This window comes from Pongo abelii, chromosome 19, assembly GCF_028885655.2.
Source record: "Pongo abelii isolate AG06213 chromosome 19, NHGRI_mPonAbe1-v2.0_pri, whole genome shotgun sequence".
NCBI classification, from domain to species: domain Eukaryota; kingdom Metazoa; phylum Chordata; class Mammalia; order Primates; family Hominidae; genus Pongo; species Pongo abelii.
Genome location: NC_072004.2, coordinates 71,977,114 through 71,990,695, shown reverse-complemented (window position 1 = coordinate 71,990,695; position 13,582 = coordinate 71,977,114). Strand labels below are relative to the sequence as shown.

At 49.5% G+C, this 13,582-nt stretch overlaps 1 protein-coding gene across 1 annotated transcript; it reads right to left on the bottom strand.

Annotated features, from left to right (window-relative positions):
• Positions 1 to 5,834: 5,834 nt before the first annotated feature.
• On the bottom strand, positions 5,835 to 10,966 carry GAST (gastrin). The gene is made up of 3 exons (XM_054546405.1): positions 10,647 to 10,966; positions 6,157 to 6,372; positions 5,835 to 6,026 (listed from the first exon to the last, which is right to left on the bottom strand). Exons 1-3 carry the CDS (start codon positions 10,765 to 10,767, stop codon positions 5,923 to 5,925), a joined length of 441 nt encoding a protein of 146 aa, XP_054402380.1. The 5' UTR covers positions 10,768 to 10,966; the 3' UTR covers positions 5,835 to 5,922.
• Between the last annotated feature and the right edge of the window lie 2,616 nt (positions 10,967 to 13,582).

The following is a 13,582-nucleotide window of genomic DNA, read 5'->3' as shown; positions in this document are numbered from 1 at the left end:
GCACTTTGGGAGGCTGAGGTGGGCAGATCACTTGAGGTCAGGAGTTCGAGACCAGCCTGGTCAACATGGTGAAACCCTGTCTCTACTAAAATATAAAAAAAAAATTAGTCGGGCATGGTGGCAGGCCCCTGTAATCACAGCTACTTGGGAGGCTGAGGTGAGAGGATCACTTGAGCTTGGAAGGCTGAGGTTGCAGTGAGCTGAGGTTGCACCACTGTACTCCAACCTGGGTGACAGTGTAAGACCCTGTCTCAAAAAAAGAGAAAAGAAAATGACGGACAAACCAGACATGGGGGAAATTGCCAGCTTTGATAAAGCTTTGAAGGAAACAGAGATGCAGGAGAACACCTTGTGGACCAGAGACCACTGAGCAGGAGAAGCAGTGAAATTTCCTAAAATCTGGAGGATTCCCTGCCTCTGTTATCTTCAAGCCCCCAGTGGTGATGTGGAAGAAAAGCAACCTGCAAGGTGGATGCAAGCCACAAGCTGCTCTGTGAACCTGGGCACCTCACACCGATGCCACTGGCCTGTGGATCTTTGAGGGGACCCGCAAATGGGACTGCCAAGTTCTCTGGTTTGCTCCAGGATATTGTAGAAAATTATTTATATGAATAGTAAAAATAAAACACACTTTGTGGCCCCCCGCCAAAAGAATATCATTGAGAAAGTTATTGCTGTGGCTAACCGGGTCTCAGTCCTGCTGGGAATTCTGGGGGACAGTAGAATATATCTCAGAGTAGCCTGGGCGTGGTGGCTCACACCTGTAATCCCAGCACATTGGGAGGGCGAGGTGGGTGGATCACCTGAGGTCAGGAGTTCGAGACCAGCCTGACCAATGGAGAAACCCTGTCTCTACTAAAGATACAAAATTAGCCAGGTGTGGTGGCACACATGCCTGTAATCCCAGCTACTCGAGAGGCTGAGGCAGGAGAATTGCTTGAACCCAGGAGGTGGAGGTTGCGGTGAGTCGAGATTGCACCATTGCACCCCAGCCTGGGCAATAAGAGTGAAACTCCATCTCAAGGAAGAAAAAAAAAGAATATATCTCAGAGTTATCCCACCCCTTGGGTGGGGGAGCTGGGGTATTTATCCTCTAACTGTCATCTGACACTGTCTGAGAGATGCTTCTGGAGGCATTTAACTGCCCTGCACTTGGCCCTGAAGGAAACTAGAATGTGTTACCTCCAAATACGCCATTTTGGCATAAGGACTATTTTGAGCTGAAGGCAATTGAGAAGAAGCAGATACAAGAAAAGCTCCCTGCCCTCCTATTTGCATAAAAACAGGACATACATTTTCAACTGTGTCCATCTACCAGGAATGATAAAAGTTAAATCTCTGGGCTGGGCACAGTGGCTCATGCCTGTAATCCTAACACTTTGGGAGGCCGAGGTGGGCGGATCACCTGAGGTCGGGGGTTCGAGACCAGACTGAGCAACATGGAGAAATCCTGTCTCTACTAAAAATACAAAATTAGCTGGGTGTGGTGGCACATGCCTGTAATCCCAGCTACTTGGGAGGCTGAGGCAAAAGAATCGCTTGAACCTGGGAGGCGGAGGTTGCAGTGAGCCGAGATTGCCCCATTGCACTCCAACCTGGGCAACAAGAGCGAAACTGTGTCAAAAAAAAAAAAAAAAAAAAAAAAGCTGGGCGCGGTGGCTCACGCCTGTAATCCCAGCACTTTGGGAGGCCAAGGCGGGTCGATCACGAGGTCAGGAGATCGAGACCATCCTGGCTAACATGGTGAAATCCTGCCTCTACTAAAAATACAAAAAATTAGCCAGGCGTGGTGGTAGGCGCCTGTAATCCCAGCTACTTGGGAGGCTGAGGCAGGAGAATGGCGTGAACCCGGGAGGCAGAGCTTTTAGTGAGCCAAGATCGTGCCACTGCACTCCAGCCTGGGCAACAGAGTGAAACTCCCTCTCAAAAAAAAAAAAAGTTAAATATCTGGAGACAACTTTATTTTTTATTATTTTTTTGGTTTCCATAATTTGGACTTATTTTATTGATACTCAGTGAATAAAATGTTGATTTTTGATGCATTACAATACACTTTTTGGTAGTGGTTGCACAATGTTGATCGTTTATTTATTTACTAAATACTGCAATCTCCAAATTGCCTTTTTTTTTTGAGACAGAGTCTCGTCCTGTCTCCCAGGCTGGAGTGCAATGGCATGATCTCAGCTCACTGCAACCTCTGCCTCCTGGGCTCAAGCAATTCTCCTGTCTCAGCCTCCTGAGTAGCTGGGATTACAGGTGCATAACACCATGCCCAGCTAATTTTTGTATTTTTAGTAGAGACAGGGTTTCACCATATTGGTCAGGCTGGTCTCGAACTCCTGACCTCAGGTGATCTGCCTGCCTCGGCTTCCCAAAGTGCTGGGATTACAGACGTGAGCCACCGCGGCTGGCCAAATTGCCAATTTTTACATGGTATTTCTGGCAATGATGGTGGCTCCTCTCTCTGAATACATAAAATGGTCCATTCAATCCATGGTTTTCATATTCCTTTGTTATTCTATCTACTGCTTTAAAATACATTCAGGCTAAGTGCAGCTGCTCACACCTAGAATCCCAGCACTTTGGGAGGCTGAAGGGGGGGGTGGATCACGGGGTCAGGAGTTCAAGACCAGCCTGGCCAACATGGTGAAACCCCACCTCTACTAAAAATTACAAAAATTAGCCTGGCATGGTGGTGCCCATCTATAATCCCAGCTACTTGGGAGGCTGAGGCAGGAGAATCGCTTGAACCTGGGAGGTGGAGGTTGCAGTGAGCTGAGATGGCACTACTGCACTCCAGCCTGGGTGACAGAGCAAGACTGTGTCTCAAAAAATAAAATACATTCAAATAAAAAAAATAAGTTACTTGCAACGAGTGCACACTTACAACAGCAAGGAGAGCTGAGAACATAATTAACCAATACTCTTGTGTTCAGAGAATAAATAGTCTGAAACCGTGGGACTGAAGCTTGCTCCTCATAGACTTTCTCACAGTATCCTTGGTGGATGTAAGGTTACCCTCACTCAACGGAAGGACACATCTTCTGCTGTGGTGGGAGGACACAGAATGACAATTTCATTTACATAGGATGTTTTCCTTCCATAATGTCTGGAACAAGTCAGAGACAACTTTAGACCCCTTTCAGCCTGGAGTGGCACCAGTGCAATCTACATAACCAACTTGACTCACTAGCCTTTATCTACCATTCGTTTTCCATATAGCTGCTTTCCCATGCACAGTTAGCCACCCTTGGAAGTCCAACCTAGGCTGGAGCTTGGGGGCCTGGACTTCAGCCCTCTTCTGGGACAGGCAGTAGGAACCCCAGCCCTTGTTCTGCAACTGGCACAAGAACTGTGACTGCCGGATGTGGGTCACATGGCAGCTCAGGGGGCAGGAGAAGCCGGGGGAGGCCAACTGGCTACCAGACCCAGCCCTGAGAGGGGACAGGGCTCAGCTCCCACGGGCAGGAAGCTGTTTCCCACACACAGTTAGCCACCCTTGGAAGTCTAAAAATTGCTGTCCTTTATCTTGCCTACAAATGTATTATTCTTTGTTGAAGATGCTCTGTGAGCCTGAATTCTCCCATCCGCGTACTAACCAGGCCCCACTGTGCTTAGTTTCTAAGATCAGATGAGATTGGGCACGTTCAGGGTGGTATGGCCGTAGACAGTGTGAGCCTGAATTCTAAGCTACCTCTCTGAGTTACTCATCTCTGGGTACTCTGTGTGTTAAATGTGTGATACACATGTTAATAAACTTGTTTGCTTTTCTCTTGTAATCTGTCTTTTATTACAGAGCCCCAGCCATGGACCTAAGATGGGTAGAGAAAACTCTTTCCCTCCCCTACAGCCCTCAGATGGAGAGTAGCTCAAGGTAATGGTGTCAACAGGCACAAGAACAATGAAGGAATGGGGTGAGACACCAGCAATGCCTGCACCAGCCACTCATGAGCAATTATTTACAAATATTTATTGGGTTCCTCCTATTCTTGCCACCGGGGATACAGAAGGGAGGAGGGACTTGTCACGCTCCCAGTTTCCTGTTTTGCCAGAGAGGCAGACAATACACTGGCAAACAAAACAACCACAGATTGTGAAATGTGTTCTAAAGAAAATATTCTGCTATTGTGAGACAAAGCAACAAACATTAAGAAGCCGTGTTCGCTCCTTTCTGCTTGTCGGCACAGTTTCACAAAGCCCCTGACTCTGTGACTACAGACAGACGTGCAGCCCTCCGGAAAGATGCTTTGAAGGCAGCACAGTAGAGAGCCTGAGGCCCCCCATGTCTCTTGGCTGAGTCACTACATTTCTTTTCCTCTTCTTTTTTTTTTTGTTTGAGAGAGGGTCTTGCTCTTGTTGCCCAGGCTGGAGTGCCGTGGCGCGATCTCAGCTCACTGCAACCTCTGCCTCCCGGGTTCAAGCAATTCTCCTGCCTCAGTCTCCCGAGTAGCTGGGACTACAGGCACATGCCTGGCTATTTTTAGTAGAGAAGGGGTTTCACCTTGTTGGCCAGGCTGGTCTCGAACACCTGACCTAAAGTGATCCACCCTCCTCGGCCTCCCAAACAGACGTGATTACAGACGTGAGCCACTGCGCCCGGCTTGAGTCTTCACGTTTCTTAAAAGAGAAACGATCCTAGTCCCTGGCTTTTCCGACACAGAACATTTCCAAGATGGCATCTGACGAGGTTAGTGATAATGACTCTGTGATCTAGGACCCAAACCTTGCTGTGATTCTGCTGTCATGTAATTCTGAGCAAGTCTGATGGGATTTTGCACATACGGAACCTCCACCTTCAGCCCCCAGCTGTATATAAGCAGTGGGCTGAAACATTGTGCCAGAGCCTGCTCCGGGGCTGGAGGCCTCAATCTATAGTCCTCAGTAAGACTTCTGAATACAACTAGCATTCATTCTTTAAAAAGCTTGATTTTTTCTCTTTTATTTGACCCTGTGGTAGAGAATAACCGGGTCTATATGTGAAGGGTGAGGAGCAGAAAGGGTAGGTCTCTCAGGAAGAGGCATTTCACCCAAGAGCTAAGGAGGAAAGGGGAGGCCACATATTCGTGCCTGGGGAAGAGCGTTGCAGGCACAGGGAATGGCAAGGTTGGAGGCTCTGAGCAAGAGAGAACATGGCACGTCTGTGTAAGGGAAAGGACCGAGAGGACAAACAGAAGGAAGCCACTTGGCGCAGTGGGAGGAGAACCTCGGGGCTAGCTTTCAGGGCTGTGGCAGGGAGTTCAGGTTGTATTCTAAGTGCATTGGGAAACATTGCAAGGTTAAAACCGAGAGTGACAGGTTTATCTTTTAAAAAGCTTACTCTGAGGCTGGGCACGGTGGCTCATGCCTGAATCCCAGCACTTTGGGAGGCCGAGGCGGGTGGATCACCTGAGGTCAGGAGTTCAAGACCAGCCTGGCCAACATGGTGAAATCCCGTCCCCACTAAAAATGCAAAAAAATTAGCCAGGTGTGGCGGCGGGCACCTGTAATCCCAGCTACTTGGGAGGCTGAGGCAGGAGAATCGCTTGAACCCGGAGGCAGAGGTTGCAGTGAGCCGAGGTCTCATTATTGCACTCCAGCCTGGGAGACAAGAGCGAAACTCCATCTCAAAAATGAAATAAAATAAAAATTAAAAAAAGGTTACTCTGGCTATGAACCCTACCATCTATTATCCTGCCCATACCTGTGGATTCTCGTTCAATGTGGGGCTCTGGGGGACCCAAGAAGAATCAGCCAGGGTCCCTGCCCCTAAGAGGCACTCAGCTCTTCTCCCTGCCACAACTTCACCCCCAGATGAGTCCCCCTCTCTGCCCTACAACACTGACACAGTCCATTACTCCACTGGAAACTAGTTTATTTTTGATTAGTTTTTCAGGGGACAGGGCTGGGGTGGGGTGGGAGGTGGCTGGGCTCTGAAGCTTGGTTCTAGGGTTGTTGGTTCTCATCCTCAGCACTGCGGCGGCCGAAGTCCATCCATCCATAGGCTTCTTCTTCTTCCTCCAGCCATGGTCCCTGCTTCTTGGACGGGTCTGAGGAGGTGAGAGAGGCAAGAATGGGGGAAGGATGCCTACCTTCCAGGAACCGAAGTCAGGGCCAGTCTGGGGAGACCTTGGCCAAACCTGGCCGAGTGGGGCAAGCAGGGCAGTCAGCAGCTCCTACCTGCCACGAGGTGTGGGGGACCCTGGGGTCCCAGCTGCCTTCGGTGGTGAGAGGCTGGGCCCTGCTGGTTCAGCCAGGGTAGCTCCAGATCCTTGTTGGCCCCTGTACCTAAGGGTGCATCTGGCTGCTGGGAGCGGGGCTTCCAAGAAGCTTCAGAGAAGGCGGCCAGAGCCAGTGCAAAGATCAGCGCATACACACACAGTCGCTGCATCTCGTCTGCAAAGGGGAGAAGGGACTAGCTTAAAGGTGAGGCTGTCCCCACACAGGTCCAGAAGCAGGGGACTGAACCATGTGGCTCCAGGCCTCTACCTGCTGATGAGTCTGCAATTCTTTTTTTTTTTGAGACAGAGTTTCACTCTTGTTGCCCAGGCTGGAGTGCAGTGGCGGGATCTCGGCTCACTATAACCTCTGCCTCCCGGGTTCAAGTGATTCTCCTGCCTCAGCCTCCAGAATATCTGGGACTATAGGCACATGCCACCATGCCTGGCTAATTTTTGTAATTTAGTAGAGATGGGGTTTCACCATGTTGGCCAGGCTGGTCTCGAACTCCTGACCTCAGGTGATCCACCCGCCTCGGCCTCCCAAATGCTGGGATTACAGGCGTGAGCCACCGCGCCCGGGTGAGTCTGCAGTTCTGTGTGGAGTTGTGGACTATTTCTTCAGTTCAGTTCTCCAGTTTCTGCCAGTTCCACACCAGCCCCGAAGTCTTGTGTTTTTTCTCTGTACCTACCCCGATTACAGCCACTGCTTCTCTTGGAGAAAGTCAAATCCCAGGGCAATGGTTTCTCTACGTTCTGTTCTGCAGAATTTGAGGCCACGTTAGTGGCTCTGTAGCTGTTTAAGTCATGTAATTTATTTATTTATTGAGACAGGGTCTCACTCTGTCACCCAGGCTGCAGTGCAGTAGTGCAATCACTGCTCACTGCAGCCTCTACCTCCTGGGCTCAGGTGATCCTCCCACCTCAGCCTCCAGAAGAGCTGGGACTACAGGCTTGCACCACCATGTCCAGCTAATTTTTTTTGTATTTTTTGTAGAAACAGGGTTTCACCATGTTGCCCAAGCTAGTCTTGAACTCTTGGGCTCAAGCAATCCTCCCGCCTCAGCCTCCCAAAGTGCTGCAATTACAGATGTGAGCCACTGTGCTCAGCCCAAGACTTGTTATTTAAAGTGAACTTTTTAGGCCAGGCGTGGTAATCCCAGCACTTTGGGAGGCTGAGGAGGATGGATCCCTTGAGCCCACAAGTTTGAGACCAGCCTGGGCAACATACCGAAACCCCATCTCTACAAAAAATACAAAAATTAGCCAGGCATGGTGGCATGCACCTGTATTCCCAGCTACTTGGGAGGCTGAGGTGGGAGGATCGCTTGAGCCGGGGAGGTGGAGGTTGCAGTGAGCCGAGATTGCACCATTGTACTCCAGCCTGGGTGACAGAGTGAGACCCTGTCTTAAAAAAATAGAAACAAAAAGTGAAACTTTTAAATAGTAATACCAAAGGAACACAGACATCCAACTGTGTTACAGACCGCATGTTATCACTTTGGAGACTGTAGCACATTCAACGCTTGGCCAGTTCACACTGATTTTTGTGCAGCCCTGAGAGCAAAGGTTCTCCCATCATTTTTGCTTAACTGAAGAATATCCTGTGATTATAATGAAGCAGTTAAGAAAAAATTAAGCTGTCACCATTAGCAATTATGTATCAGGGTGAATCAAGTTTGGGGAAAACATAATACAGAACTAAACTGGAATCTCAAACAAACATAAAATTCAAATGGTCATCTGTTCCCTGGACTCACTATTTTTGTATTCTTTTGGTTTCACTATTCTGATTGGCTTTATCATAAGAAAATGATAAAAATTTTCTCTTGTCAGAATACATTGGTATTAATAAAATATTGCACTGCTTTTAAGTTTTTCTTTTTTTCTTTTCTTTTTGTGAGACAGAATCTTGCTCTGTCTCCCAGGCTGGAATGCAGTGGCTGGCATGATCCTGGCTCACTGCAGCCTCGACCTCTTGGGCTCAAGAGATCCTCCCACCTCAGCCTCCTGAGTAGTTGGGACTACAAGTGTGCACTACTATGCCCAACTAATTTTTTTGTTTTTATTTTTAGTAGAGATGAGGTCCCACTATGTTGCCCAGGCTGGTCTGGAACTCCTGAGCTCAAGCAATCTGCTTGCCTCAGCCTCCCAAAGTGTTGTGATCACAGGCATGAGCCACGGTGCCTGGCCATTAAATTTTTCATAATGAGGTTTTCTGTTAGGTTTTCTTTGGAAGAAAAGAATTCTGCTGCTGAAGAAATGTTTGAAAAATCAGTGTTCTGGAGCTGTACTGTCAGATGCTAACCACATGTGTTGTTCAGTGCTGTAGCCACCAGCCACATGTGGCTCTTTACATTTAAATTAATTAAATTAAAAAATTATGGTCAGGTGCAGTGGCTCACGCCTGTAATCCCAGCACTTTGAGAGGCTGAGGGGGTTGGATCACTTGAGGTCAGGAGTTTGTGACCAGCCTGGCCAGCATGGTGAAACTCTGTCTCTACCAAAAATATGAAAAATTAGCCGGGTGTTGTGGCAGGCGCCTGTAATCCCAGCTACTCGGGAGGCTGAGGCAGGAGAATTGCTTGAACCTGGGAGGCGGAGGTTGCATGCCACTGCACTCCAGCCTGGGTGACATGGCAAGACTCTATATAAAAAAACAAACAACAACAACAAAAAAAACTTCCTTACACTAACCCCATTTCAAGCGCACACGTGGCTAGTGGCTACCATATTGAACAGTGCAGATGAAGACCATTTCCTGCATCATAGGATGTTCTTTTGGACGGCACTGGTCTAGGAAAGGGCTTGAAGTGGGATCCAGGAGCTGTGGATTCCTATCCCAGCCCTGCCTAATAATCCCTGTGACTTTGGGCAAGTCACATCTTGCTTCTGGGCCTGTTTTCTTGTCTGAGAGAAAGGAGAAGAACCCCAGTCCTCACCTCCCAGGGCTGGGAAGAGTGTGAAGGGAGAGGCTAAGGGCAGGGCCCTAGCTGCGGCAGAAGGGCAGGTGGAAGGCAAGGCTGGGAATACCAGGGTAGGTACAGGAGCCAAGACCTAGTTCCATCCTGGGATAAAGAAAGGGTCCCAGCTCTGGAGACCCCAAGGGGTGAGCCCCAGACTCTGGCCAGTGGCCTGGTACCTTGATGAGGGAGAGGACCTGTCAACCCACTTCCCAGCCTCTCCCCTCTCCTCCTGGGTTTTCTCACCTGCAGAGCTGGGAGGTGTGTGGTGCGACGGCTGGGCCTGGTGCCTCTCAGGTCTCTGCTCTGCTTGGTGCTCCAGGCCTGCCTTATAAAGCCCTCAAGGTCCCTCCCAACTGTGCCCCCCCCCCCGCCCCTACCCTGCCTTATGAGTCCAGGCGGGAGGAATGGGGTGGGGCACAGGTACAGCCCATCACCCTGCCCCGCCCTGTCATTTAGTGTCAGTCAGTCATCCAGGATATGGGGGAAGGATGGGGGAGTTGACCTTCATGGTGAGGGGCTGGAGCAGGGTGGCGGCAGCTCTCCAGGCTGTACCTGAGGGGCAGGAACCAAGCTCCCTGGGTCAGGAGCAATGCTCCCCACCATATCCTGGGGGTCAGAGGCCTGGCACTCATCTCTAGAACTACATAGGGACCTTTGTGGGTGGTGGTAGGTGAGGGAGTGAACCCGACGGGCTTAGATTCAGGGAAAGTGGATTTCACCATCCACTGATGTTTGGTGAGTGTGTGAATGTGGGGTGATGTATTGATTCCCCTCCACTGGACTCTGCAAATATAACGTGTTACCAGGAATAATGGGTTGTGGGCTGATGGCCCTGTTCTCTCCTTCTAATGGCGCACATCCTGGTCACCTCTGAAGTCCTTTCACCCTCCCCCTACCATGGAACACCCTCGGTGCCTTCTTCTCCTTAGGCCCTCTGTGCTGGGCTGGGTTTGGCTTGTAGCTGCCCCATGTCTCCTAGGTCAGCTGCCCATGCACCACCACTTGCAAACCCCCTATGCAGAACTAATTCCTGGAGGGTCCTGCATTTCAAGGCTCCTTCATTTTGCTTTCAAGGGGAGCTAGTAATCTGCATAACAACCTTTTTTTTTTTTTTTTGAGACAAAGTCTAGTTCTGTCACCAGGCTGGAGTGCAGTGGTGTGATCTTGGCTCACTGGAACCTCTGCCTCCCGGGTTCAAGCGATTCTTCTGCCTCAACCTCCCTAGTAGCTGGGATTACAGGCGCACGCCCCCACGCCTGGCTAATTTTTTGTATTTTTAGTAGAGATGGGGTTTCACCATGTTGGGCGGGCTGGTCTCGAACTCCTGACCTCATGATCGGCCTGGCTCGGTCTCCCAAAGTTCTGGGATTATAGACGTGAGCCACCGCGCCCAGCCAACAACTTTTCAGTATCAAAATATACCTTCAAATGGTTAGCAAACAGACTAAAGCATTTGCCAAAGATGGACCAGAAAACAAAATGGTACCTTGTTGACTTATTTGATAAACTGCTGCCTCCACATGGTTTGACCAGATGTAATGAGCTGTAGGCTGTTTTTGATTTTTCCACTGTTGAGAGCAGAGATTTTGCTCCTGTTCATGCGTCATTGGGCCCCCTCCTTTTCTGGGAGAGTTTAATTCCCCTTGGGTATTGGGTAACGGCAGTGGTACCCACGCTCACAGCCAGCCGTGTTGAGAATTAATGGGTGATGAAGGAAGCAGGCTGTGCGGTGTCCATGGCAACCGACGGCTGAATAACTGTTGTGAATAACCACTCTAATCTAGAGCAGGACACGGTGACTCAGCAGATGGAATAAATGAAAATGACAAAAAGCAGTGCAGGCATTGGTGATAATTAATTGAATCACAGAATCTCAGAGATGAAAGGACTTTGAGGGGGCTTGGGAGAACAGGTGGGGTGGGTGTAGCTCTGTTCATACACTAGGGGAATGAATGAAGACATTCATGTTGCTGTGGTAACACTAATGGGAAATTATAAGTTTTCAGTAGAATCCTGGTTGTACCAGAGCCCAAGACTCAGTTTGTGCCCATGGAGGGGGTTATGCCCCCTTGAATATTCTTCAAGGCTGGTTACATGAGGGATGACAATTTCAACAAATGGAAGCAAGTCTCCTATTCCACAGGCAATGGTTAGAATGTCACTATTTGGCCGGGCGCGGTGGCTCACTCCTGTAATCCCAGCACTTTGGGAGGCTGAGGCGGGTGGATCACGAAGTCAAGAGATCGAGACCATCCTGGCCAACGTGGTGAAACCTTGACTCTACTAAAAATACAAAAACTAGCTGGGCATGGTGGCGGGTGCCTGTAATCCCAGCTACTCGGGAGACTGAGGCAGGAGAATCGCTTGAACCTGGGAGACAGAGAGAGGTTGCAGTGAGCTGAGATCATGCCATTGCACTCCAGCCTGGCGACAGAGCGAGACTCTGTCTCAAAAAAAAAAAAAAAAAAAAGAATGTCACTATTTGTCACTATTTGCAGACCCTGCCAGGTCTGCAGGGGAGGGGTTGCATTCAGAGATGAGCATCCTTGACCCTGAGGAGCTCCCCAGTCATGGACTGCACGTTCTTCTCATGAGGGGACCTCGTCTGATGGAAAAGGAAGGGTTTCCTGGTCCTGTCTTTTTCCAGCTGTTGAGCTTTGAGCATATTTCTCTCCCTCTCTGAGCTGTTTTCTCCTCTAGGAAATGAGGAAAGTAACTTGGGGAGGAGGGTCTCGTGAAGGTGATGTACATAAAGCGCCCTGCATGGTGCTCAAAACATTGCAGGTATTTGGCCGGGTGTGGTGGCTCATGCCTGTGATCCCAGCACTTTGGGAGGCCAAGGCAAGCAGATCGCCTGAGGTCAGGAGTTCGAGACCAGCCTGAACAACATGGTGAAACCCCGTTTCTACTAAAAATACAAAAATTAGCTGGGCGTGGTGGTGCTTGCCTGTAATCCCAGCTACTCGGGAGGCTGAGGCACGAGAATCGCTTGAACCCAGGAGGTAGAGGTTGGAGTGAGCCAAGATTGTGCTATTGCACTCCAGCCTGGGTGACACAGTGAGACTGTCTCAAACAAACAAACAAAAGAGAATATCGCAGGTATTTAATCCATTTTGCATCTTCTCCCCCATCCTCTCTGGGTCTCAGTTAACCACATTTGGAAACAGGAGTCATTTATTCATACCTCATAGGGCTGCAGCGAAGGGAAGAGGTGATAAGGTCTGTGCACACGCTTTATACACTTGGGGGAGTTCTCCTCCCCCAAGGCTTAATGGAGGGTAATTCCCTAAGCATATCACTCTGTGAATCCAAGGGTTTCCCTCCTGCCAGCTGTGACTCAGAGGGACATCAGCCCGACTGCCACTGAAAGAGGCAGCAGGGATAGAGTCTACGCAAGCTGGACCTCCTGGTGTACAGGGGGTTTTGGAACTGGGAGACCAGGGTTTGAATCATGGCTGTAACACCGACTAGCTGGGTCAGCAAAAAATTCAACTTCTGGGCCTACCAAATTGAAGACCAGATCCCAGACCTTGGGACCCATCTCCGTCCCCCTCCAGGGTGCAGGTGTGTGGGCCCTGCCCCTGTCATCACAACGATGACAATGCCGTGTACCAGGCACTGATAAGCTCTTAGCATGAATGAATGCAGTCACTCTTCACCATGATCCCAGGACCTAAGTGCTAGTGTGAACCTATTCTTCAGAAGAAACTGATGGGTATGGTGGCTCACGCCTGTAATCCCAGCACCTAGTGAGGCCAAGGCTGGCAGATTACTTGAGCCTGGGCAACACGACAAAATCCCATCTCTACAAAAAATACAAAAATTAGCTGGTTGTGGTGGTGCGTGGCTGTGGTCCCAGCTATTTGGGAGGCTGAGGTGGGAGGATTGCTTGAGCCGGGGAGGCGAGGTTGCAGTGAGCTGTGATTGTGCCACTGTACTTGGGAGATAGAGTGAGACGCTGTCTCAAAAAAAAAAAAAAAAAAAGAAGTAGAAACTAAGGCTTAGACAGGTGAAGTAATCCCTATCCTGAGTCCACACACCAAAAAGGAGAGGTGGGTCTGAAACTCAGGTCTCTATCCTCCCAGTAGGAATGTGGCAGGCAGAACAATCATGTCCCCGAAGATGTTCCTGCCCCAATCCTTGGAACCTGTGAATATGTGATTACATAACAAAAGAGACGTTGCAGGTGTGATTAAGGTTACTGGCTTTAAAATAGAGAGCTTATGCCAAGTGCAGTGGTGCATGACTGTAGTCCCAGCTACTCTGGAGGCTGAAGCAGGACGATCACTTAAGCCCAGGAGTTTGAGACCAGACTGGGCAACATAGTGAGACCCCTGTCTCTGAAAAAAAAAAATAGGGAGCTTATGCTGGATTATCTGACTGGGCCCAGTGTAATCACATAGCCCTTAACTTTCTTCAGCT

Coding starts and splice junctions, on each gene's coding strand:
- GAST (XM_054546405.1), bottom strand. CDS start 10,767: ATGACGCATGAACAGGAGCAAAATCTCTGCTCTCAACAGTGGAAAAAT. Junction 6,373..10,646: donor TTATCAAATAAGTCAACAAG/GTACCATTTTGT, acceptor TCCCCTTTGCAG/ACGAGATGCAGCGACTGTGT. Junction 6,027..6,156: donor TCCCCCACACCTCGTGGCAG/GTAGGAGCTGCT, acceptor TCACCTCCTCAG/ACCCGTCCAAGAAGCAGGGA.